The following is a 22,275-nucleotide window of genomic DNA, read 5'->3' on the forward strand; positions in this document are numbered from 1 at the left end:
AGAGGGGATCTTATAGAAACATATAAAATTCTTAGAGGGTTGGACAGGGTAGATGCAGGAAAAATGTTCCCGATGTTGGGGGCGTCCAGAACCAGGGGTCACGTTTAATAATAAATGGTAGGCCATTTAGGACTTAGATGAGGAGAAACTTTTTCACCCAGAGAGTCATGAATCTGTGGAATCTGAAGGCAGTGGAGGCCAATTCACTGAATGTTTTCAAGAGAGAGTCAGATTTAGTTGTTAGGGCTAAGGGAATCAAGGGATATGGAGAGAAACGGGGTACTGATTTTAGATGATCAGCCATGATCGTATTGAATGGCGGTGCAGGCTCGAAGGGTCGAATGGCCTACTCCTGCACCTACTTTCTATGTTTCTATGTTCCTATGAGTTTAAAAGAGGCATAGATATGGTAAATAGTCAAAATCTTTTTCCCATGATAGGGGAATCAAAATGAGAGGCCACAGGTTTGTGAGAGAATGGGAATCTAAGCAATACGTTTTTTTACACAGAGGGTACAGCTGATATCAGGAACTTACTGCCAGAGGAGATGGTGGAGTCAGTTACAATCACTACATTTAAGAGAAATTTAGAGAGGCTCTTAAATAGGCTGTGCAATCTGTGCCAGTGATCAAAATAACACCACATCTGTGATTGTTTCAACCAGGCGATTTACAGCCATCTTTTTGTGTGGATCGTGAACAAAGTTAACGCTGTGACCTACACTCAACCTGCCAATAATTCAGGAAAGGCCTCTTCAATTGGATTGCTGGACATCTTTGGCTTTGAGAACTTTGACTTAAACAGGTATCCAGTTCCTCTTCTAAGAATTTGTGACAGGGCAGATGGCAATTTGCGTTTATGCTTCATGTATTTACTTGTACAGTGACCTATTCCTTGCTTCAGGTGTGTGCCAGGGATTCTTTGGGCCCAGGGCATAGGTTGAGCAGTTTGTTTTAATTGTTTCATGTCAATGGAAGGTGTGTGATCAGGAGAGGTGGGAGTTAAAAGTAAACAGAAGCAGGTGTAACGGGTAGGGCCACTGCTGGAGACTGGAGACTTAGACCACATAGTGCTGGAGGCCCTGGTTCAATCCTGACCTCCGATTCTGCCTGTGGGGAAGTTGCACATTCTCCTGCGATGTGTTGTCTCCTCCAGGTGCTTGCGTTTCCAGCCACATCCCAAAGACATGCCAGTTAGCAGGTGAACTGGCTACCGTAGATTGCCCACAACATGTGGCAGAATCTGGGGGGAGTTGATGGGAACGCGGAGAGAATAAAAAGTGGGATCAATGTAGGATTAGTGTAACTTGCTTGAGGTGGAAGGACCTGCTTCCGTGTTGTATCTCCCCGTGACTCTTCTGGGTGGGCTCGAAGGGTGGACTCCTTTATTCATGCTGGATGGTGTTAATTGGATTTTGCATGTAACTGAAAGAGAAGGAGAGTTTGTGTGCCAATTGAACAGAGATGCCGTTCAGATTATTTACATTGCGTTCAAACTTCCTTGTGTTTTATTGATGGATATGATGGGGGTATCAGACTTGGATCCAGCCCTGGTATTGCCGATGATGCTGGTGTCATCCGGTAATCAATTCTGTACACATCCCAGGGGACCAGCATCTGATTTACCAGGTTCTGTTTCCAACTCTATTGTCCCCCAGATCTGCAAGTCCAGTACCATTAAAGCACAAAGAGTGCGGGGTTAGCGGATGTTTCCTGAACTCGCCCTGGTGCTTTTGACTCCCTGCTTTATCCTTTCCAGCTTTGAGCAGCTGTGCATTAATTATGCCAATGAGCAGTTGCAGCAGTTCTTCGTCAGGCACCTGTTCAAGGAGGAACAAGCGGAGTACCTTCAGGAGAACATCGACTGGCTGCACATCGATTTTGTTGACAACCAAAAGGTGCTGGATGTTCTCAGCATCAAACCAATGAGCATCATCTCACTCATTGATGAAGAAAGCAAGTTGCTGAAGGTAAGTCGTCCTGTACCCTTTGCACTGAAGCTTCTGTCACTCAATGGGATTTGAGTTACAAAACCAATATTGAATGCAATCCCTTGTTGGAAGCCGCTGCCATGAGCACAGCATTCCTTGTGGTGAAGCTGTTTCTAGGCCACTGTTGCATGAGGAGTTCTCGGATTCAGGTCCTGCAATGATGAAGGAAGACAAGGTATTTTCAAGTGTGCGAGGGGAATCTGCAGGTGGTTACGCCCGTAGGAGTTAGCTTGCATTGTTGTGCAGCTGATGAGGAAGCCTGAGGGAGATGTGCAGTTGGGTTTTTTTACAGCATTTTTTTAATGCACTGCAGCCTGGTGTGCTGAGTGTTGAGGGCAGTGAATGGAACGCCGATCAAGAGACTGGATGGGGGTAAGCGTCTGGCTGTTGCTGGAGCTGCACTTATCCCCTCCCCACCCCTGCCTCTCTGCCCTTCCTCCTACAATCTCTCTCCATTTCCAACTCTCCCACCTCCCCCTTTTTCCACTCTCTTTCCTTTCTCTGTCGCTCTCCCACCTATCTTCTCTCTCTCTCCTCCTTTCTCTCTTCCTCTCCACCTCCCCTACCCAACCCCCCTCCCTCTCTCCCTTCCTTTCCCCCTCCCTCTCCCCCTCCCTCTCCCCCTTTCTCTTTCCCCTCTCCCCCCTCCTTCTCTCCCAATCAGTCCATCCCTCCCCCATTCTTGAAGATATTTTCTCCTGTGATGTGACCCAGTAGACAAGTCCAAAAAGTGTGGTTTGCGGTTCTGCTCTGGAGACTGGACAGAAAATATAAGAAGTTTATTTGGAAATCAACCCCTCCCTTTTGAATTGATGCTTCAATCAACATTGTTGACTTACAAATGGTCTGGACAAAACCATCGCTGTTTATGGGATCTTGTCTGTACAAATTGGCTGCCTGTTCTTCTATCCTCAAAGGTATCAAAGGTATTTTATTGGTCACATTCACATACACCGAGGTGTAATGAAGTGAAATGCTTTTTGCCATTTTGCAGCACACAAAAAAAAATACAGACATAACACCAATAAGAGTCTTAAACACAAAGAACATCCCCCCCACAATGGCTCCCACCATGAGGGAAGGCACAAAGTCCAGTCCCCAACCCCAGTTCACCCATAGTTGGGCCTATTGAGGCCTCCACAGTTGCCCTACTTTGGTGCCTGTCCTTGAAGAGAGCTGTAGTTGTAAAAGTTGATATAATGAAATATATTCATTTTTCTTTTCCATAGGGCACTGACCGAACAATGTTAAACAAGTTGAATAATCACCATAGCAACAGTGGAATCTACTTCCCTCCAAAGAGCTCCCACGATACTAAGTTTGGCATTTCGCACTTTGCTGGAGTGGTTTACTACGACTCAAACGGTACTGGTGTAGTAGCCTCATTGCGCAGAGTTGGGCTATTTAGAGTTCAGGCGGGGAGATATTCCAAGAATAAGAGTTTAGTTTAGTTTATTGTCATGTGTACAGTGAAAAGCTTTTGTTGCGTGCTAATCAGTCAGCAGAAAGACAAAACGTGATTATAATTGAGCCATTTGCAGTGTATAGATGCATGATAAGGGAATAACGTTTAGTGCAAGGTAAAGACAGCAAAGGATGGTCCAAGGGTCACCAATGAGGTAGATGATAGGTCAACACAGCTCTCTAGTTGTGGTAGGTTGATTCAGTTGCCTGATAACATCTGGGACCAATCTATCCCTGAATCTGGAGGTGTGCATTTTCACACTTTTATACCTTTTACCAGATGGGAGAAGGGAGGAGAGGGAATGGCCAGGGTGAAACGCATCGCTGATTATGCTGCTGGCCTTGCCAAGGCAGCGCGAGCTATAAATGGAGTCAATGAAAGGGAGGTTGGTTTGTATGGTGGTCTGGACTGCGTCCACAATTCACTACAATTTCTTGCGGTCTTGGACGGAGCTGTTCCAAAGCCAAGCCATGGTGCATCTGTAGAGATTGTTGAGAGTTGTAAGGGATTTGCCAAACTTCCTTAGCCTTCTGAGGAAGTAGAGCGTTGGTGTGCTCTCTCGATCGTTGCTTCAATTTGGGTGGTCCGGAGAAGTTGTTTGTGATATTGACTCCGAGGAATTTGAAGTTTTCAACAATCTCTGCTTCGGTGCCGTCGATACAAACTGGTGTACGTGTACCACTTTACTTCCTGAAGTCAATCACTATCTCCTTTGTCTTGCTGGCATTGAGGGAAAGGTTGTTGTCTCGCCACCAGGACACAGTGTTCTCAATCTCTTTCCTGTACTCTGCCTCATCATTATTTGATATCTGGCCCACAATGGTGGTGTCGTTTGCAAATTTGAAAATTAAATTGGATTTGTGCATGGCTGCACAGTCGTGGGTGTATAAGGAGTAAAGAAGGGGGAAGCTTGCCAATGTTCCTGGGGGAAATCAGCCTCCTGCCCAGTCCCCACATGATCACATGTGACTCCAGTCCAATAACTATGAGCCTGGTCCATTGGAGTGGCCCCTGTGAGCCACTCAATTCCCTTCTGCAGGCACCTACACATTGATTTGCTTGGACATTACAAATTAGTAGTCAGTGTAGGTGCATTGGAGGCAATTCAAATCAAATTCACAGGCTAATCTATGGGATGAGAGGGTTTCCTATCAAGAGCAATTAGATAGGTTTGGTCTGTGTTATGTACAGTTTAGAATAATGAGGGGTGACTTTATTGAGATACGGAAGATCCTCAGAGGGCATGACCGGGTAAACGTTGAGAGGTATTCTTTTGTGGGAGAATCTCGGATGAGGGGACATAGTTAGGGGAAGGTCATTTAAAACGGAGGTCTAGCAGAGGGCACTGAATCTCTGGAATTCCCTGCCCCTGAGGTATACTTGGTGGAAGTATTTGAGGTGGAGGTGGGTACATTTCTGAAAGATTGGGGAATTGAGATCTTTGGGGAACTGGCACAGAAGAGGAGATGAGGCCAGGGGCACATCTGCTGTGATCATATTGGTTGGGCAGGTTTCAGGGGCTGAGTTATATTATGACTCTGAGTGTAAAGCTGGCAATCCAACTTCCTTCACACAATCTGAGTAATGAAGTCTTGGGTCTGTGGGGGGAAGGCACTTGATGTGAACTTCAGGTGAAGAAGGTAAAAGACCATGGGCAAAGTTGCAGCGGCTGGATGATTGGGCCTGTCTGAGCACAAGCTGGGTGAAGCCATGGCTGACTCAGGAGGTCCTGACTGCCTCATTTTGCTGCTCAGCTCAGGAGTGTTGTTTATATTCCCAGAAGGTAGACACCCCAGCAGATATACAAACCCAGCAGGTATCTTATCTTCAGCAGCTGGAGATCCCAGCAGGTAGACAATCCCAGCAGATGTACAATCTCAGCAGGTAGGCACCCTCAGCAGCTGAGACAATTCATGTCCCTTCATACCCACAGGCTTCCTGGAGAAGAACCGAGATGATTTGAGTTTCAGCATCGCCCAGGTTGTGCACTCTTCCAGCAACACCTTCCTCACACAGATCTTCCAGGCCAGCACCGGGACAACACCAAGGGGGAAGGCCAACCACCGTAACATTCCTCATGGAGGATCCATCAAGGTGCAGGTTACAGTCTGTCAGCTCAATCTATTCCAGTTCAGTCTTTGTATCGTCAGCTGCACATGTCCCCTGTAGTCTATTTTGTTTGCAGTGTCCACCCTTACCTTTCCATCCCATTGCCAGTGTCATAGAATAAAGAACTGGCCCTTCAGTCCACAATATCCGTGCTGAACAAGATGTCTAATCCCCTCTACCTGCAGCTGTTCTTTGTCTCTCCATTTCCTGTATATCCACGTATCCATCTAAAAGCCTCTTAAATGCCACTGTCGTATTTGCCTCCAGCAACAACCCTGGCTGTGCATTCCAGGCACCCACTACTCTCTGTGTAAAAACATTTGCCCTGCACATCTCCTTTAAACTTTGCCCCTTTCACCTTAGAGATTTATCTTCTAGTTTTTTACATTTCCACCCTGGCAAAAAGGTTTTGACTTTATACCCTATTTCCATCTCTCATCATTTTATATGCTTCTATCTGGTATCCCCTCAGCCTCTGACACAACAGAGAAAATAATCCAGGTTTTCCAAATTCTCCTAATAGGTAATATCCTCTAATCCTGGCAGAATTCTGGTAAGCTTCTCCTGCTACTTCTCCAAGCCTCCATATCATCCCTATAATGGAGCAACCAGAATTGTGCATAATACACCAAATGTGGCCTAACCAAAGTTCTATGAAGTTGCAACATGTCTTCCTGACTCATATGCCCTATGCCATGACCAATAAAGCAATAGAGCAAGCTTATCATATCCCTTTTTTACCAAGCAATGTACTTGTGTTGCCACTTTCAGGAACTATGGACTTGGACCCCAAGATCCCTCTGTATATTATCGTTTACAACTCCACCAATTCTGCTGCTGTCCACAAATTTACCAACCATTTATGTCTAAATCATTTTTCTATCTCATAAGAGATCCCTGCAGAGATCCCTGTGAAAGTTCACTGTTCACAGGCCTCCAGCCGGAATAACAGCCTTCCACCACAACCCTTTGTCTTCTATGGGTAAGCCAGTTCTGAATCCAAACAACCAGGATCCCCACTCCAATATTATGTCCACTCACCCCATCCCATTCCTAATGTCCACATCGCATTCTCAGTGTCAACCCTCTCTATTCCAGCCCATTCTGTGTACACCTTCGTCACATTCCCAGTGCCCATCCTTGTCTCGCCATCTTATTCCCACTGCCCACCCCCACCTCTCCATCTCATTTTCAATGCACATCCACTCCTCTTTATCCCATTTCCCTGTTTGTGCACCCTGTTGCCGGCTGCATTCTCGTGTGTTTTCCTGCTGTCATTGGTGCTGGGCTCCATGGCTTATTTCACAGTTCTGCTCCCCGGCCTCATCTACTGTTTCCACAGGCATCACCCAGAGGGCGTTCCACCATCCAAAGGCTGCAACCAGCTATCTGAGCTGTGTTCACCCAGCAACATGCCCCAGCCATGTCTACACCTCGTGTGTTACCCTTTTCCATAAATTGGCTCTTAAATGAATCTGGATCTAAATACAAAGTTTCCACCAGCAAAGTTTGTGCCCACCTCACTGCTAAGGTATAACATTTGTACTTGTCTTTAAGACGTCAGTCCCAGGATTGTACCGAGCTTCCAGGAGCACCCCCTTAACCATTTTATCTTTCCGACTGTTTCAGGCCAGTAATGTTTCCTGGGGTTCCATCCAACAGGCAAACGACAGCCACAAACGCCTGTCCACACTCTGCAGCCAGTTCAAACAGTCGCTCGACAACCTCATGAAAACCCTGAGAGCTTGTCAGCCCTTTTTCATTCGCTGCATCAAGCCCAATGATTACAAGAAACCTCTGGTAAGAGCCCCCGCAATGGAGGCAATCGGGAGGGTTGGTGTGTCTGGGTCCACACCCTGAATTAAGGGGGTGAAATCCCGGTGTGATGGGCCGTAACATCCAGATGTTGAGTGAGGTTTCTGGATCCAAACACTGACTGATGGTTTCTCTGCTCCAGATGTGGAGTGATGGGTCTAATCCAGATGTGGTGGTTGGTTCTCCAGGTCCAAAATAGGTTGTAGAGGAGAGGGTGGAGACTGGGACTAGAATGGAGGGGGTGGATATTGGGAATGGGGTGGAATGATGTGGGTGGACATTGGGAATGGGATGGAGAAAGTGGACACTGGGAATGAGATGCAATGGTGCAGTTGGACACTGGGAATGGAATGGAGAGAGTGAACACTGGGACTGAGGTGGAGAGGGTGGACATCGGCAATATGATGGAGTGGTGAGGATAAACATTGGGAATGGGATGGAGTGGTGAGGATAAACATTGGGAATGGGATGGAGTGGTGAGGATGGACATTGGGAATGGGATGGAGTGGTGAGGATAAACATTGGGAATGGGATGGAGTGGTGAGGATGGACATTGGGAATGTGATTGTGAGGTTTCACTCCATCCTCCCATCTTCATGTGCAACAGTTGGCTTGCCTCAGGGATCACCTCTCACTTTCTCCAAAGCAAACTCCACCAATTTTGATAATTAATTTATCTTTCAAATTTAACCCTCATGTTCACATGTTTCAATTTTCTGGTCCAATTCCATCTAGCTGTTTGATCGGGAGTTGTGCACTAAACAGTTGCGATATTCCGGAATGAAGGAGACTATCCGTATCCGCAAGTCAGGTTATCCCATACGCTTCACTTTCAAAGATTTTGTGCAGAAATACAAGATCACTCTGAGATCAGCACTGTGGCAGTACACAGAGGTGAGTTAAACAACTGTCTGCTGGATCTTCCAAACCGTTTCCAATCAGAAGGTTCAATAGTTAACGTGGATAATACTGATTAAAGGCCCGGGCATGTGATTGGTGTTGGTAATGTGTGGGTCTTGCATGGAAGGGATTGGACCATATTGTAGGAAGAATCAAATTCCCTTTTCTCACCTCTCCTAACGAGCACAAATCACGGACTGTCAGATTCAGAAACAGCTTTTCCCTACAGTTATCAGACTCTTGAATGGCCCTCTCATATGCGCGGCAGGATTGACCCGATCTCCTGTATTCTGGCACGTGGCAGATGCTTTGAATCAGCAGCCTGTTGTTCTCACAAACGGATCACCATCGCCACCTCTGTTATAATTGAATCACCCACAGGTGCATCACCCACTCCTTTGAGGGGAATAAGGGGAATAAGGAAATCTTAAAGGGACGGGTGGATTCAACACTAAGGAGACACGGTTGGTTTATTGCGGAAAAGGATCAAATAACCAAATCATAAATACCTTGTGATCTGTTCTTGTTTGTGAGGTTGTGTGCCATCACAGAATCACCACTAGTTGCATTGTGCTCTGCGTCTTGCATGAAAACGGTAAGTGTTCCTCGTAGCTCAGCCTGTGGTTCATTCTTATGTCACTCTTGTATTTTGGTCCAGCTACTTCATCATCCCACATCCTCTTTCAGTCTGTTTCAGTTCAATTTCCACATGTCCCCCTTCCTTCTGTGGCCCTGACTGTGTCCCGTGAAACAGCAACATCTCTCTTCATTCACTGGGAAGTTTTGGGCTGGGACCCTTTGACTGGCCGTTTGCAAACAAACAGCAGCTACCCACTTATCCACATTATAGGCCTGGGATGCTAGAAAACTCAACGTTTCTTCCATTTCACCTTCACTTTGCTGTTGCATTAAACTATGATATCGCAAAAGTTCTATCCACCAGCAGTTCACAGTTCAAATAGTGCCAAGATCTTCAGAGATCTTCCTGTCAAAGGTCAGTCCACGCAAGACTCAGAAGCCAATTAGCAGATGCCAGTGCCCATTCCAGGTGTAATGCCCTGGACCTGGTATAATTTCTGCTTATCATTGCTGTCCTATTCTCCTTATATTGATCATTGTATTATTCATTGTATTGTTCGTAGCACAGTGATGTATGTCATTGCGGGTCACGTCACTTTACTGCTCTCTATTTTACCAACAGAGAAACAGTGCACATTTCTATCTTAATTACAGGACGATGTCTGCTTACGCTGCAAGCAAATCGCTGAGTCGGTGATCGGAGTTGATGGAGGTTGGAAGATTGGGAAGACAAAGATCTTCCTTAAGGTTGTGTAAGCTACAGAGCCATTGACATAAGCCTGGGAGAGCCTAGCCTCGGTCGGTGCTGTTCCTTACACCTATCCTTGAGGGTCAGAAAGGGACCCATGGTAGTTTCATGTCCCGGGACCAGGGATTAGGTGATGCATCTGCTCAGTCTGCAGGAGTAAAGGAGAGATACAGCACATAAACAGGCCATTCATCCCACTCAGTATGTGCCAACCATCAACACTATTTGATGACCATTCACACTATTCCTACATTAATCTTAATTTTTAACCTCCCTGCATTCCCATCAACTCAACCCCAGTATCCACAATGAACCGAACAGTAAGGCCCATTACAGTAACAAGCTAATTCACCCACTCAAACACATCATTTTAGACGTGGGCCTCATCGGCCCAACCGGTCACCCAAGTTGAGAAAAACCCACATGCTATCATAGAGTCATACAGCATGGAAGCTAGTTCTACATACCCTCATCGGCCCACAAGAATTGTCCAATTAGCAAAAAGTTGATCTATCCAAACTCGTCCACTGTTAACAGCAGGTGATGTCTTGGATCAGACTGACAGAGTTTACCCACATCCCATCCTAGGAACAGTAATTGTATAGCAAAGTTTTGGTTGGGGCTGAGAGGTTTGGTTCATGTGGGCAGTTTGTGTGACAGAATAAGGGAGGAGAGATGGGAATCTGGAGAGTAGTCACAGTCATCATTTCCTCCTACCCATGGAATCCCCACTGAATCACAGCAAGGACTTGGAGACATCTCTCTGGAACTCCTTTCCCTCCTCTAATGCAGTGTATAACACTGCTCTATTTCTTTAGCGATGGAATGGGAGCGACAGGGAGGGGCGAATTGTAAAGTCCCGGGCATTTGCAGAATGTTATTGGGTTTTTTCAATGGAAATCCATGGGCTGGTTGTTGGTGCAACCCCCCCCCCCAGGTACAATGCCCCCCAGTCCCCATTCACATCCCCTGTGTCACAGAGTTGAATTTGTAAACTCCAGGTCAGGATTCAGCAAAAATACAATATCATCTGATGAAAAAAGAGCTATCTGATGTAACACAAAGCGATATACAATTCCACCCGCTGGGCACCACGCTGTTAGAAGAATGAGGGGGGACATCAGGGGGGACACATTGCACAGTTAGAAAGTCTTTGATGTGGATCAGTGGGACTGACAGAGTTTACCCACATGACCCACCCTAGGAACAGTTATTGTATAGCCAAGTTTTGGTTGGGGCTGAGAGGTTTGGGTCATGTGGGCAGTTGGTGTGACAGAATAAGGGAGGAGAGATGGGAATCTGGAGAGTAGTCACAGTCATCTTTTCCTCCTACCCATGGAATCCCCACTGAATCACAGCAAGGAAAGTCAACCACAAAATGCTACTTGGAGACATCTCAGAGAGGGAGGAACGCCACAATTTCCCAAGACCTCTAATAGGAAAGATAGCAGGTGTGCAGTAAGGGGTAAGGAGGAATGGATGCTCTATTTCTTTGTGGGGGAGCGACTGAGTAATGCAGGGAATGATTGTACCTGAGTGTGAATGGGGGAGTGAAGTGCCCAAGCAAGGGGAGTCCTGCCTGCCCTAGAGGTGATGTTGCACCAACAACCAGCCCATGGATTTCCATTGAAAAAACCCAATAACATTTTGTAAATGCCCAGGACTTTACAATTCACCCCTCCCTGTCGCTCCCATTCAATCACTAAACATAAAGTGGAAGACTGGAGGTGCTAGCTTGTCACGTTGGGCTGCTGGATTTCTTCTTGTAATCCCAACACCCCATGCCTTGGACCTCCCTGTGCCCTACGTATATCTTTCTTGCCTTCCAGGAGGGCCACCACCTGACTTTGGAGCTTGAGCAAGAGAGAATCTTGACAACAAACATTCTGATCATTCAAAAACGCATGCGTGGTTTCAAAGACAGGTGAGTTCCCCCAGTCGTACACCTACCCGGCATTATGGTCAAATACAATGACCTCTTCTTTCACTTGTATTCATGTAAATAGATCGGTATTTTGTTGCGTGTTGTCACCATATTCCTGTTCGCTGGAGAAGGAGTGATACATGGAACAATTAATTGTGTTTCCTTGTGTTTCAACAGGAAGAACTTCCTGAGAGTGAGGGCCGCTGCCCAGATGATTCAGAGTCACTGGAGGGGACAACGGTGTCGCCAGGAGTACCGACTGGTAACTCTGTCTTCATGCTTGAATGTCTGTACCTGTCGTGTAGGAGTCAGGTTCACACTGGTTTTACTTTAGTTTAGAGGCACAGCATGCAATCAGGCCCTTCGGCCCACCAAGTCCATGCTGACCATTGATCACCTGCACACTAGATCCAGGTTATCACAATTTTTACATCCTACACATTCGGGGCAATTTACAGAAGCCAATTATCCTACAAACCTGCACGTCTTGGGAATGTGGGAGGAAACCGAGTACCCGGAGAAATTGTGGGAGAATGTGCCACGGGGAGAATGCGCAAACTCCGTACAGATAGCACTAGTAGACAAGATTGAACATGGGTCTCTGCAGTCGTGAGGCAGAAACTGCACCATTGTGCTGGACTCTAACATAGAGTCATTATGGCCCAAGGTCATTGTCGACTGAGATACCCCATCTAAGTTAGTTCCATTTGTCCGCATTTGGCCCATATTATTCTAAAGCTTACCTCTACATACATTGTTATTGTACCTGCCTCAGCAACTCCCTCTGGCAATTCATTCCAAATACCCACCAGGCTCTATGTGAAAAGGTTGTACCCCAGGTTCCTATTAATTTTCTCCCCACTCGTGTTAAACCTATGCTGTCTAGTTTTTGATTGCCCTATCTTGCATTCACCCTCATGACTTTATATGTCTATAAAATCACCCTCTTGCACTCCAAGAAATAAAGTCTCAGTGCCTAATTACTTCTTATAGCGCCGGCCCTTGAGTCCCGGCAACATCCTCGTAAATCTTCTCTGCACTCGTTCCAATTTCATGGCATCTTTCCTATAGGAGGGTGGCTAAAACGGAACACAATACTCCAATTGTGGCCTCACCAATCTCTTGTTCAACTGTAACATCATTTCCCAACATCTATACTCAATTCCCTGGCTGATGAAGCTCAATGTGCTCAAAGCCTTTTTCACCTCCTATCTACCATTCACTCCACTTTCAGGGACTCTGCACATGTACTCTGAAATGCCTCTGTTTTACAGCACTCCCCAGTATCCACTATGAAGGTCCTGACCAAAGATTATGGTCCTGACCTGATTTGACTTCCAAAAATGCAATACCTCAAACTTACCAGAATTAAACTCCATTAGCCATTCCTCAGCCAACTGACACTAACAATATCCCATGTACAAAGCTATGCTGAGTATCCCTCACCAACTCATCCTTCAAATGTGCAAGTGTATTCTTATTCCACAGAATCCTCTCCAGTAAATCTGCACCCACAGGTCTACAGTTCCACAGTTTGCAGGTTTTTCATTGCATTCTTAAACAGAGGCACATCATTAGCCATCTTCCAGTCTTGCTGCACCCCACCCTTGTTAAAGAAAACTTTAAAACACAACACAAAGATCAGGAGAGACAATCAAGACTTTATTCAAGAGAGCCAAATACGGTAATCACAGGGGAGCAAACTAAGAGATTGCTCAATGAACAAAGATTCATCTGCTTTTATAGTCTTTCCTGCTTACCATAGCAAGCACCTTAGGAATTTTCCTTCTTCCCAAATGGTTTTACAACACTCACAGACCATTGACCTCCAGAAAACACAGTACAGTAAACACAGCCAAATGTCACCCCATTACAGATAAGCAAATGTCCTGTTACCCTTTCGACTTTATTTTATTGTTTTACGATTGCCATTTGTCCTTTGACAACAGAGAACAGAAACTGACTAAAGTAAACTGCAGTGAATGTCAGCTGCACATGCTCAGCTTCAACCTTCTTTAAAGACAGAATTATTATAATGCATGAAGAGGACTTTAAACATGTTAAGCACTCTACCTATCCCTTTCAGTCTTCTTGAAGCTTTGCAACTTATCTTTGTCACCCTTGACTAAAGACGATTCATATATCTCAGCCAGGACACCTGCAATTTATTTTCTAAGTTCCAATAGTGCCCTTGAATATATCTGAATAGGCCTGGAAGATGTATTTACATTGTATATCTTAGGAAATTAATATATTCAGCACCTCCTCAATTGTTTTATAAACAGTGCTCATGAGATCACCATTAAATCCCCAGGTTTCTGTATCTTCACATCCTTCTCCATGGTAAAAACATGAGGAGAAATATTATTGACAACCTTGTCCATCTCCTGCGATCCACAAATAGATGATCACTTTGTTTTCTGAGAGCCCTATTCTCTCTCTATAATTCATAAAATCTCTCTGGATTCTCGTTTATCTATCTGCCAGAGCCATCTCATGCCTCCCTTTTGCGTTTCTGATTTCCTCCAATCCTCTCAATCCCCTCTACTCCTCGGGGGAAACACTTGCTCCCAGCAGCCCATGTCTGACACTTCCCTCCTTCATTTTCCTGTCCAGAGTCTCAATTACTCTTGACGTCCAGGGTTCCTAGAAATACATAGAAATACATAGAAAATAGGTGCAGGAGCAGGCCATTCGGCCCTTCGAGCCTGCACCGCCATTCAATATGATCATGGCTGATCATCCAACTCAGTATCCCGTACCTGCCTTCTCTCCATACCCCCTGATCCCTTTGGCCACAAGGGCCACATCTAACTCCCTCTTAAATATGGCCAATGAACTGGCCTATGCCTTATGCCTATCTCCTTATGCCTATCTGCTTTGCCCTTCACTTTAACCAGACAATGCATATCCTGAACCCTGAGTAGCACACTTTTAAAAGCTTCCTGGAGACACAAAGTGCTATCAGAATGATGGTCCTGACCTGAAACATCACCCATCCATTTCCTCCAGAGAAATTGCCTGACCCATTGAGCTCCTCTATCACTTTGTGTTTTGTTTAAAACTATCCACTTTCCAGAACCTGTCCGGGGACTTCATCCGGGCCAGCCACCTTCTGAGAGTTTGCCATGGAGAAGTGGGCCGATTAGGCTGGTATTGATACAGGATGAAAGGGCGGATGTGGGAATGTGTGGTGCTGTGATCAGGTTGGGATTGACAGGGCTATGGAGAGGTTGTAGGACCGATGATCACAGGGTTGCAGTGAAGGGGAGGTGTTAATCCTCCCTCCGACATAATGCAGCTCTTGACCATTACAATCTTCAGCACGTTCATTTATTTGTGGCATTTCTGCTTTTCCCTCCTAGATGAGGCACGGATTTGAAAGATTACAGGCGCTGTATCACGCACAGAGAATGGTCAGACAATACCAGGATACCCGGCGGCGGGTGATACTGTTCCAGGCACGCTGCCAGGGTTACCTGGCACGGATAAATCACAACAAGCGAATCAAAGCCCTGGTCACTATCCAGGCCTACACAACGGGGATGCTTATCCGAAGGACCTATCGCATAATGAGGAGAGATGTAAGTGATGGAGGTGGGGAGAGAGGGCAGGGAGGAAGCACGTTTCACACCCTCAATCTATTCCACCACCAATGATGTACAGTTGCAGAGTGGTATACACAGCCAGTAATCCAGCCCAGCACGATCCCAGACAGCACCTGATATGCCACGTTGATACAGGGATAAATATTGGCCAAGAATGGACAGTGGGCGGGAGGGGAGGGGGGATTTTAACATCACCTGGCAGTGAAACACTTGCTCAGTGTTGTGCCGTAGAGTCAGCTGTTGGAGTACAGCCAGAGAAAGAAACAGTCTACGCATGTCTGTGAATGGGCTTCGGTTGTGGGAGGGTGGGTAGACATGTGTGTATGTGTGTGCGTGCGAATGTGCCTGTGTGCATGCATATATGTGCGCATGTGCCTGTGTGTACGTGTCTGTGTGTGCCTGTGTATATGTGCCAGTGTCTGCGTGTGCATGTCACTTTGTGCATGCGTCTGTGTACGTGTGTCTAAGTGAGTGTGTCTGTTTGTGTGTATGTGCATGTGTTTGCGTGTTCATGAGAGGGTGGGTCATGTATGGTGTTGGCGTATGTATTGGTGTGTGTATGGTGTAGATGTGTATATTGTACGATATCTCGTATGGTGTGTTTATGTATGCAGATGTATTGTGCGGGGGGTGAGTGGATGTGTGTCTTTGTGCAGGTGTGTGTACAGATGTGTGTGTGCACGCAAGTACCTGTGTGCACAGATGTGTGTATGCATGCGCAGGTGTATGTGCGCTCATGCAGGTCCGCGTGTTTGTGTGTGTGTGCACATATGTGTGTGTCTGGCAGGGTCTGTGTGAGTGAATGGGCTGAGGTGGGGGTGGCTTTGTGTGGGGCAACTAACCTGGCTGTCTCTCTCAGTGGGAAGCATTGGGTATTCGGGGGTGGAGAAGGTGCCAGGATGAGAGGGTGGAGTGTTTGTAAAATGTTTCACTCTTTAACCTGTCGCAGATTGAAGGAGGCGCTGAGGCAAGGAAGCTCGGCAAGAAAGGGGGCCAGCGGAGAGTGCAGCTGGTTGTCGCAATGGCTGAGGACGAGACTGACGCAAGAAACTTGGTACGAGTGGTCTCAACGTTCAGCTTTGCAAACGCCTCAGCAAATGGCATTCCTCTGACAATTACCTTGGTTGCTGTTCTGTCATTGGTGTAAACGCCCCGCTGACAAGTGGCTATACACTTGGTTTAAGGGACCAGAGATCCCACAATGGATCCATGCCCGATACAGACCAGGGACCTTGCAAAGACCCAGAACCACAACTCACCTCCCCACAAAAACACCTCCAACCAGAGCCTTAACTTGCTATAAAAAACAGAAAATGTTGGAAACACTTTGCAGGTCAGGCAGCATCTGTGGAGAGAGAACAAAGAGTTAGTACTTCAGGGTTGATAATACTTCATCATAGCTGGAGAATAGTTAAAAATCAAACTTGTTTTAAGTTGCAGAGTGAGGGGAGCAGTGCAGAGAAGGCAGGCAGTGACAAGGTGGAGACAAGGGGAGACTGAATGACAGGTGGTGGTGGTGCTGGCTGAGAGAGGAGGCGGGAGGGAGGCTTGTTACTCACAGCTGAGTGAGGTGTAAATGGAGAGCGATGAATGAGGAAAGAGGAAAAGCTGCAGTTTATTTACCTTTCTTTGACTGAATAAATTTTTAAATTGTTTATTAATTGTAATAAATTGGGGATCTCACTCTTCAGGGTGAGCTATTTTAGACTGGGTTGAGAACAAAATGCCTTCACTCAAAAGAAAGGGGGTGATTTTTTTCCATAGAAGGTCATTCGGAACAGGGAGAGGTAGGATTGAAAGGCACTCCTTTAATTTTAACTCATATATATGTTTTAAATTAATTTTACGTTAAAAATTAACATTAGTATTGCTTAAAAAGTAGAGTATTTTTAAATGAATGCCGGCCAATGTTGGATGATCTGTGAGGGACGGGGCCTTGTGTTCTTCCGTCTGAGATCTAAGCTACTCGCAGATATCTCCAATCCATGGGATGCCCCCCTGAAGATGGCCCTCTATGCTGGATTCCCAGCGGTAACCATCCCTGAAAGCAAACGCCTTCTGAGAAACGAACTCCCATTGGATCCTTTTGCAGCTTCCTGAATGATGACAATATCCTCCCTCCAGTTATCTGCTCTCTCCCTAAGCAGTCCTCATCCCTCTCCCTGTAGGCCAAGATGACCAAGCAGGACATGATGAACGAGAGGAGGCTGAGAGAAGAGTATTTGAGGACACAACAACAGGAAGAGAACCACGACCCCATCAATGATCTGCAAATGGTGGACAGGATCTTCAGCTTTCTACCAAATGTGCTGGAAGATCAGGAGAAAGAAGGTCCAAGGGAATTTGAGGTAACATTTCCATTTTGGGAACTAAATACCATGATTTCCCAAGGAGGGCCTTCACTGACTGGACTGTGGGTGACAGGGCATGTGCAGTGGGCAGTTTTGTTCCGGATTTGTTATTCTACCTGGCCCAGTTTCACAATCCTGTGACATGCGGTCTCTGACTGTGCCCCTGGGATTCTGGATTACAGGGCTGAGACCCCTGGCCTGGAAACTGCTTCATGGGCTTCCAGCATAAATTGTGGCATGCAGTGTAATATCAGCTCAACCTGCCCCCGCCCCCTCTCCACTCCACAGCTACACAAACCTTTTGTGGTCATGTTTGTGAAACTGAGGCATGGGCTTCCATTCTTCATCCACCAGTAGACCAGAGCAACACTGGGCCATTTCTGGTTGTTGTCCCTATGACTTTGCAGTGGGAATTTGACTGACCAAAGCTAGACTCCAGCAGTATTTTATGCCTTCTTGTCTGAGAAATAACAGCACCCGGTCACCCACAGAATGACCCGGTGTTACCAGCCCTGGAAACTTTCCCAGGAATGCTGAGCCTAAGCCTAATATCGCTGAGAACCGTGAGCTGAAACACATCCTCAGCTGTGTGTCTGTAGCTCGAGGGCAGGAGAACCTTAACAATCCACATTTTGATCAATTAATCTGTTAATTTGGTGATTAATTAATTAAAAGTGCTTGTAACGAGGAACTGTCTATAGGTTGATACTTGCCTATAATTGATTACTTGATCTCTACCAGTTCATGAAGTTTGCTGATCAAAGTCACAGATCCCCTTGGGCAGTGAGAGGATTCCGTGTCTACTTTCCCGAGCTCACCTGAGCAAACAGAGCGGCCACAGGGGTTCCCTGCTGGGACTTGTCTACAGGTGAATCCTGCCTGTAACACCAGAACTTGTCTATAGGTGAATCCTACCTGTAACACTGGGACCCATCTACAGATGAGCCCCCACCTGTAACACTGGCGGGGATGGTCTACAGGCAAATATTAGGACTATCTGCAGGTGATCCCACCTGTAACACTGAGACTGACTACAGGTTATCACTGCCTGTAAACATTGGGACCTATTTACAGGTGATACCAGCCTGTAACACCAGGACTGTCTGCAGGTGATGCTAGTCTGTAACACTGTGACCTGTCCATATGACTACCACTCAGGACTGTATCACTGAGATCACTTTGCCCTGCTCATGGTTGGTTTTGTTTGACCTTCTCAGGACTTGGAAGTGAAGCGGCAGAGGTTGGAGGAGTTTGATTTGGACGACACCTCGATTTCGTCGGACACCGCTGAAGAGGACGACCTTTCCCAGTTCACCTTCTCGAAATACGCTGCCACTTACTTCCAGGGGTCGTCCACAGCCACCCACATCCGACGGCCTCTCCGACACCCCCTGCTCTTCCACGAGGAGCAAGTAGATGTCCTGGTAGGTGAACGTTGCACAACTGGAAGCCAACGGCCTGGCTCGTAGACTTCCCACCCATCCATCCCACCTTATTTGGATGTTAGTGAAGGAAGAGTGAGGGGGTTTATTACAATGGGAGGTATCTAAAGTGTGTTTATTATTCCATGGGAAGGAGCTTAAATAGAGGGTGATAGAGCACGGAAGCAAGACCTTCAGCCCAACCACCCCAATTGACCATCAGCTACTCATTGACATTAATCCCACCCTAACCCTATATTCTACCCAAACACTCATCAATAACCCCAGATTCTACCACTCATCCACACACAAGGGCCAATTTACATCTACTAATCTGCACATCTTTGGGAAGTGACAGGAAACCAGAGCACCCGAAGGAAACTCACACAGAGACAGGGAAAACATGCAAACTCCACACATTCCGTGCCCAAGGTCAGGATTTGAATCGGGTCTCGGGCGCTGTGAGGCAGCAGCTCTACTAGCTGTGCAACTGTGCCGCCCAAGTACTTTAGTTTAGTTTAGAGATACAGCGTGGAAACAGGCTCTTCGGCCCACTGAGGCCAGGCTGACCAATGATTAGTTGTACACTAGTTTTAACCTACACACTAGGGACAATTTACAGATGCCAATTAACCTACATTCTTTGGAATGTGGAAAGAAATTGGAGAAAGCCCATGTGAGAATATGCAAACTCCACAAAGACAGCATCCGTAGTCTGGCTCAAATCCAGGTTCTGGTGCTGTATGGCAGCAACCCAACCGTTGCGCCACCATGCTGCCACTTCGTACAATGTGTATGTTGGCTAGACAAGCTGGGTTGGAAATTTCTTCCTGCATCTTTAGACATTACTTTAGAAATACAGCGTGAAAACAGGCCCTTCAGCCCAGCGAGTCCATGCCGACCAGCGATCACCCCGTACATTAGCACTACCCTACACCCTAGGAACAATTTACAATTTAGCGAAGCCAATTAACCAACAAACCTGTACGTATTTGGAATGTGGAACGAAACCGGGGAACCTGGAGAAAACCCACGTGGTCACAGAGAGACCATACAAATTCCCTCCAGACAGCACCCATAGTCAGGATCAAACCCAGGTCTCTGGTGCTGTAAGGCAGCAGCTCTACCAGTGTGCCATTGTGTTAAATCTGCCCTAAATCTCTGAATGGGTCGCAGATAATAATAACATTAAAGGATTCACAAGGGACTGGAGATGGTGGAATTTGGAGCAAAGTAATGATATTAAATTGGTGAGGTTCCATTTTGGAGTGTGGTGTCATGATGTAAGTCACATTGTTTATAGCCAGTCGGCAGCTCCAGCGACTTTGGACTGGCTATTTGTAACGTTACCAACATGTGGAATCTGTGTCTGCAGGCTTCCCTGGCTGTGTGGAATGTTATCCTCAGATTCATGGGAGATCTTCCAGAACCCAAGCCATTTGCCAAGGCCACAGAGAAGACGAGGAACTCCATCATGACACGGATATATGACTCCCTTAGCAGAAAGTCCAAGGCTTTCATGACTGCAAACCAGGCCACGGATGAGGTATGGTGCATCCGGGAACTGTTGACAAACTCAATGTTTCATTGCTCAATGTGGATCAAAGCTCCCAGTCAACTGGAGCAGTGTGGTCAGGGACGTCTTCCACCTGTACAGGGACCACCGTGGTGTGAAGTGTTGTACAGTACTGATCTGGCTACCACTATGGTGTTGATGATTTGGTGGCCAAATTTGTGGATGACACAAAGATAGGTGAAGGGGCAGGTAGTGTACAGCAAGCAGGGAGTCTGAAGAAGGACGGGCAAAGAAGTGGCAGATGGAACACAGTACAGCAAAGCGTGCGGTCATGCACTTTGGTGGTAGGAATAAGAGTGCAGACTACTTTCTAAACAGGGAAAGAGTTCAGTAATCAGAGATGCAAATGGATTTGGGAGTGCTGGTACAGGATTTCCAAATGGTTAATGTGCAGATTGAATCGAATACAATGTTAGCAATCATTTCAAGAGGACTAGAATATAAAAGCAAGAATATAATGCTGAGATATTATAAGGCACAGGTCAGACTGCATTTGGAGAATTGTGAGCAGTTTTGGACCACATATCTGAGGAGCGATGTGTTGGCATTGGACAGAGACCAGAGGAGGTTTAGAGGATGATCCCGATAAGATTGGTTTAATTTATGGTGAGCGTTTGACGGCACTGTACCTATACTCGCTGGAGTTTAGAAGGATGAGAGGGCTTCACATTGAAACTTAACGAATAGTGAAAGGCCTGGGTGTAGTGGATGTAGAGTGGATGTTCCCACTAGTGGGAGATTCTAGGACCAGAGGGTATAGCCTCAGAATCATAGGATGTACCTTACATAAGAGATGAGGAAGAATTTCTTCAACCAGAGGATTCAATTTTCAGATTCAGATGGTGGTGAATCTATGGAATTCGCTACCACAGACAGATGTGGAGGACAAGTCTTTGAGTATTTTTAAAGGTTCTTCATTAGCTCCTGTGACTTGTGAACTTATGAACATTATACTAACCAGACACTGTTCAGTGAATCCCAACCAGCAGGGCCTAAGTTTGAGGGTCTGGGACCCAAGGTCTCAGTTACCAGGGCTATAGGTTTCCATCCACGGATATCACCATCACCACCTGTTCCTCTCATCCCCTCTCCCACCCGATCATCTGCTGGACTGCTCCCAGTCTTTCCCAAACCCTGACCACCTCCCACCACCTCCCAACCCGCCGCTAACCTTATCTTCTCTCAAAACCATTCAGTTCCTCCAACAACAATCGTTTCTTCCCTCCCTCGCACACAATGGTCTTTCCCACAACAATGGCAGTGTCCCCTCTGCCCAGCTCTCCCTCCTCTGCCCAGCTCCCCCCCACTGCCAAGCTCCCTCAGCTTAGCTCCTCCCCTGCCCAGCTCCAACTGCTGAGCTCCCCCCTCTGCCCAGTTCTCTTCCTCTGCCCAGCTCCCCCTCTGATGGTGTGGGGAGAAGTACTGTTTTACCAGGCATGATATCGTGGGCAGTATGTACAGTGGAGTCTAGGACCACCCCTCTGTGGGCTCCAGTGGCCCTTTCTGTACCAATCCTGACAGTGTTCACTCGATCCAAGGTTCTCTGGATGAAAATATATATTTTCCAATTCGTTGCTTTTTTAATTATGTCCCTCATTTTTTACTGTGTGCTGTGAGTTGCTGCATAACCATGACCTGCGGAATGTTGAATGATCTGAATGTGTTAAATTACTGGAGGGTAGGGTTGATTATTGGGCTTATCCCAGTGGTCTCTTCTGCTTCTTGCATATGGCGTGCACAGCCTAAAGGTGTAGGACAACTTGTTCTATTTGATCTTATTTGAATGTAC

At 46.5% G+C, this 22,275-nt stretch overlaps 1 protein-coding gene across 1 annotated transcript in view; it reads left to right on the forward strand.

The window, feature by feature from the left end:
- Nucleotides 1–22,275, forward strand: part of LOC129703149 (unconventional myosin-VIIa-like) — a 111,452-nt gene that overhangs the window by 42,961 nt on the left and 46,216 nt on the right. Inside the window, exons 14-27 of the mRNA XM_055645316.1 lie at nucleotides 665–804; nucleotides 1,759–1,969; nucleotides 3,220–3,355; nucleotides 5,389–5,549; nucleotides 7,194–7,364; nucleotides 8,115–8,273; nucleotides 9,513–9,605; nucleotides 11,436–11,530; nucleotides 11,708–11,792; nucleotides 14,896–15,114; nucleotides 16,088–16,192; nucleotides 17,307–17,486; nucleotides 18,707–18,913; nucleotides 20,286–20,644. Coding sequence (XP_055501291.1) covers nucleotides 665–804; nucleotides 1,759–1,969; nucleotides 3,220–3,355; nucleotides 5,389–5,549; nucleotides 7,194–7,364; nucleotides 8,115–8,273; nucleotides 9,513–9,605; nucleotides 11,436–11,530; nucleotides 11,708–11,792; nucleotides 14,896–15,114; nucleotides 16,088–16,192; nucleotides 17,307–17,486; nucleotides 18,707–18,913; nucleotides 20,286–20,644 — 2,321 coding nt within the window. The remainder of the gene's footprint in view (nucleotides 1–664; nucleotides 805–1,758; nucleotides 1,970–3,219; nucleotides 3,356–5,388; nucleotides 5,550–7,193; nucleotides 7,365–8,114; nucleotides 8,274–9,512; nucleotides 9,606–11,435; nucleotides 11,531–11,707; nucleotides 11,793–14,895; nucleotides 15,115–16,087; nucleotides 16,193–17,306; nucleotides 17,487–18,706; nucleotides 18,914–20,285; nucleotides 20,645–22,275) is intronic.

The sequence above is a fragment of the Leucoraja erinacea genome, chromosome 14, assembly GCF_028641065.1.
Source record: "Leucoraja erinacea ecotype New England chromosome 14, Leri_hhj_1, whole genome shotgun sequence".
Classification (NCBI taxonomy): domain Eukaryota; kingdom Metazoa; phylum Chordata; class Chondrichthyes; order Rajiformes; family Rajidae; genus Leucoraja; species Leucoraja erinaceus.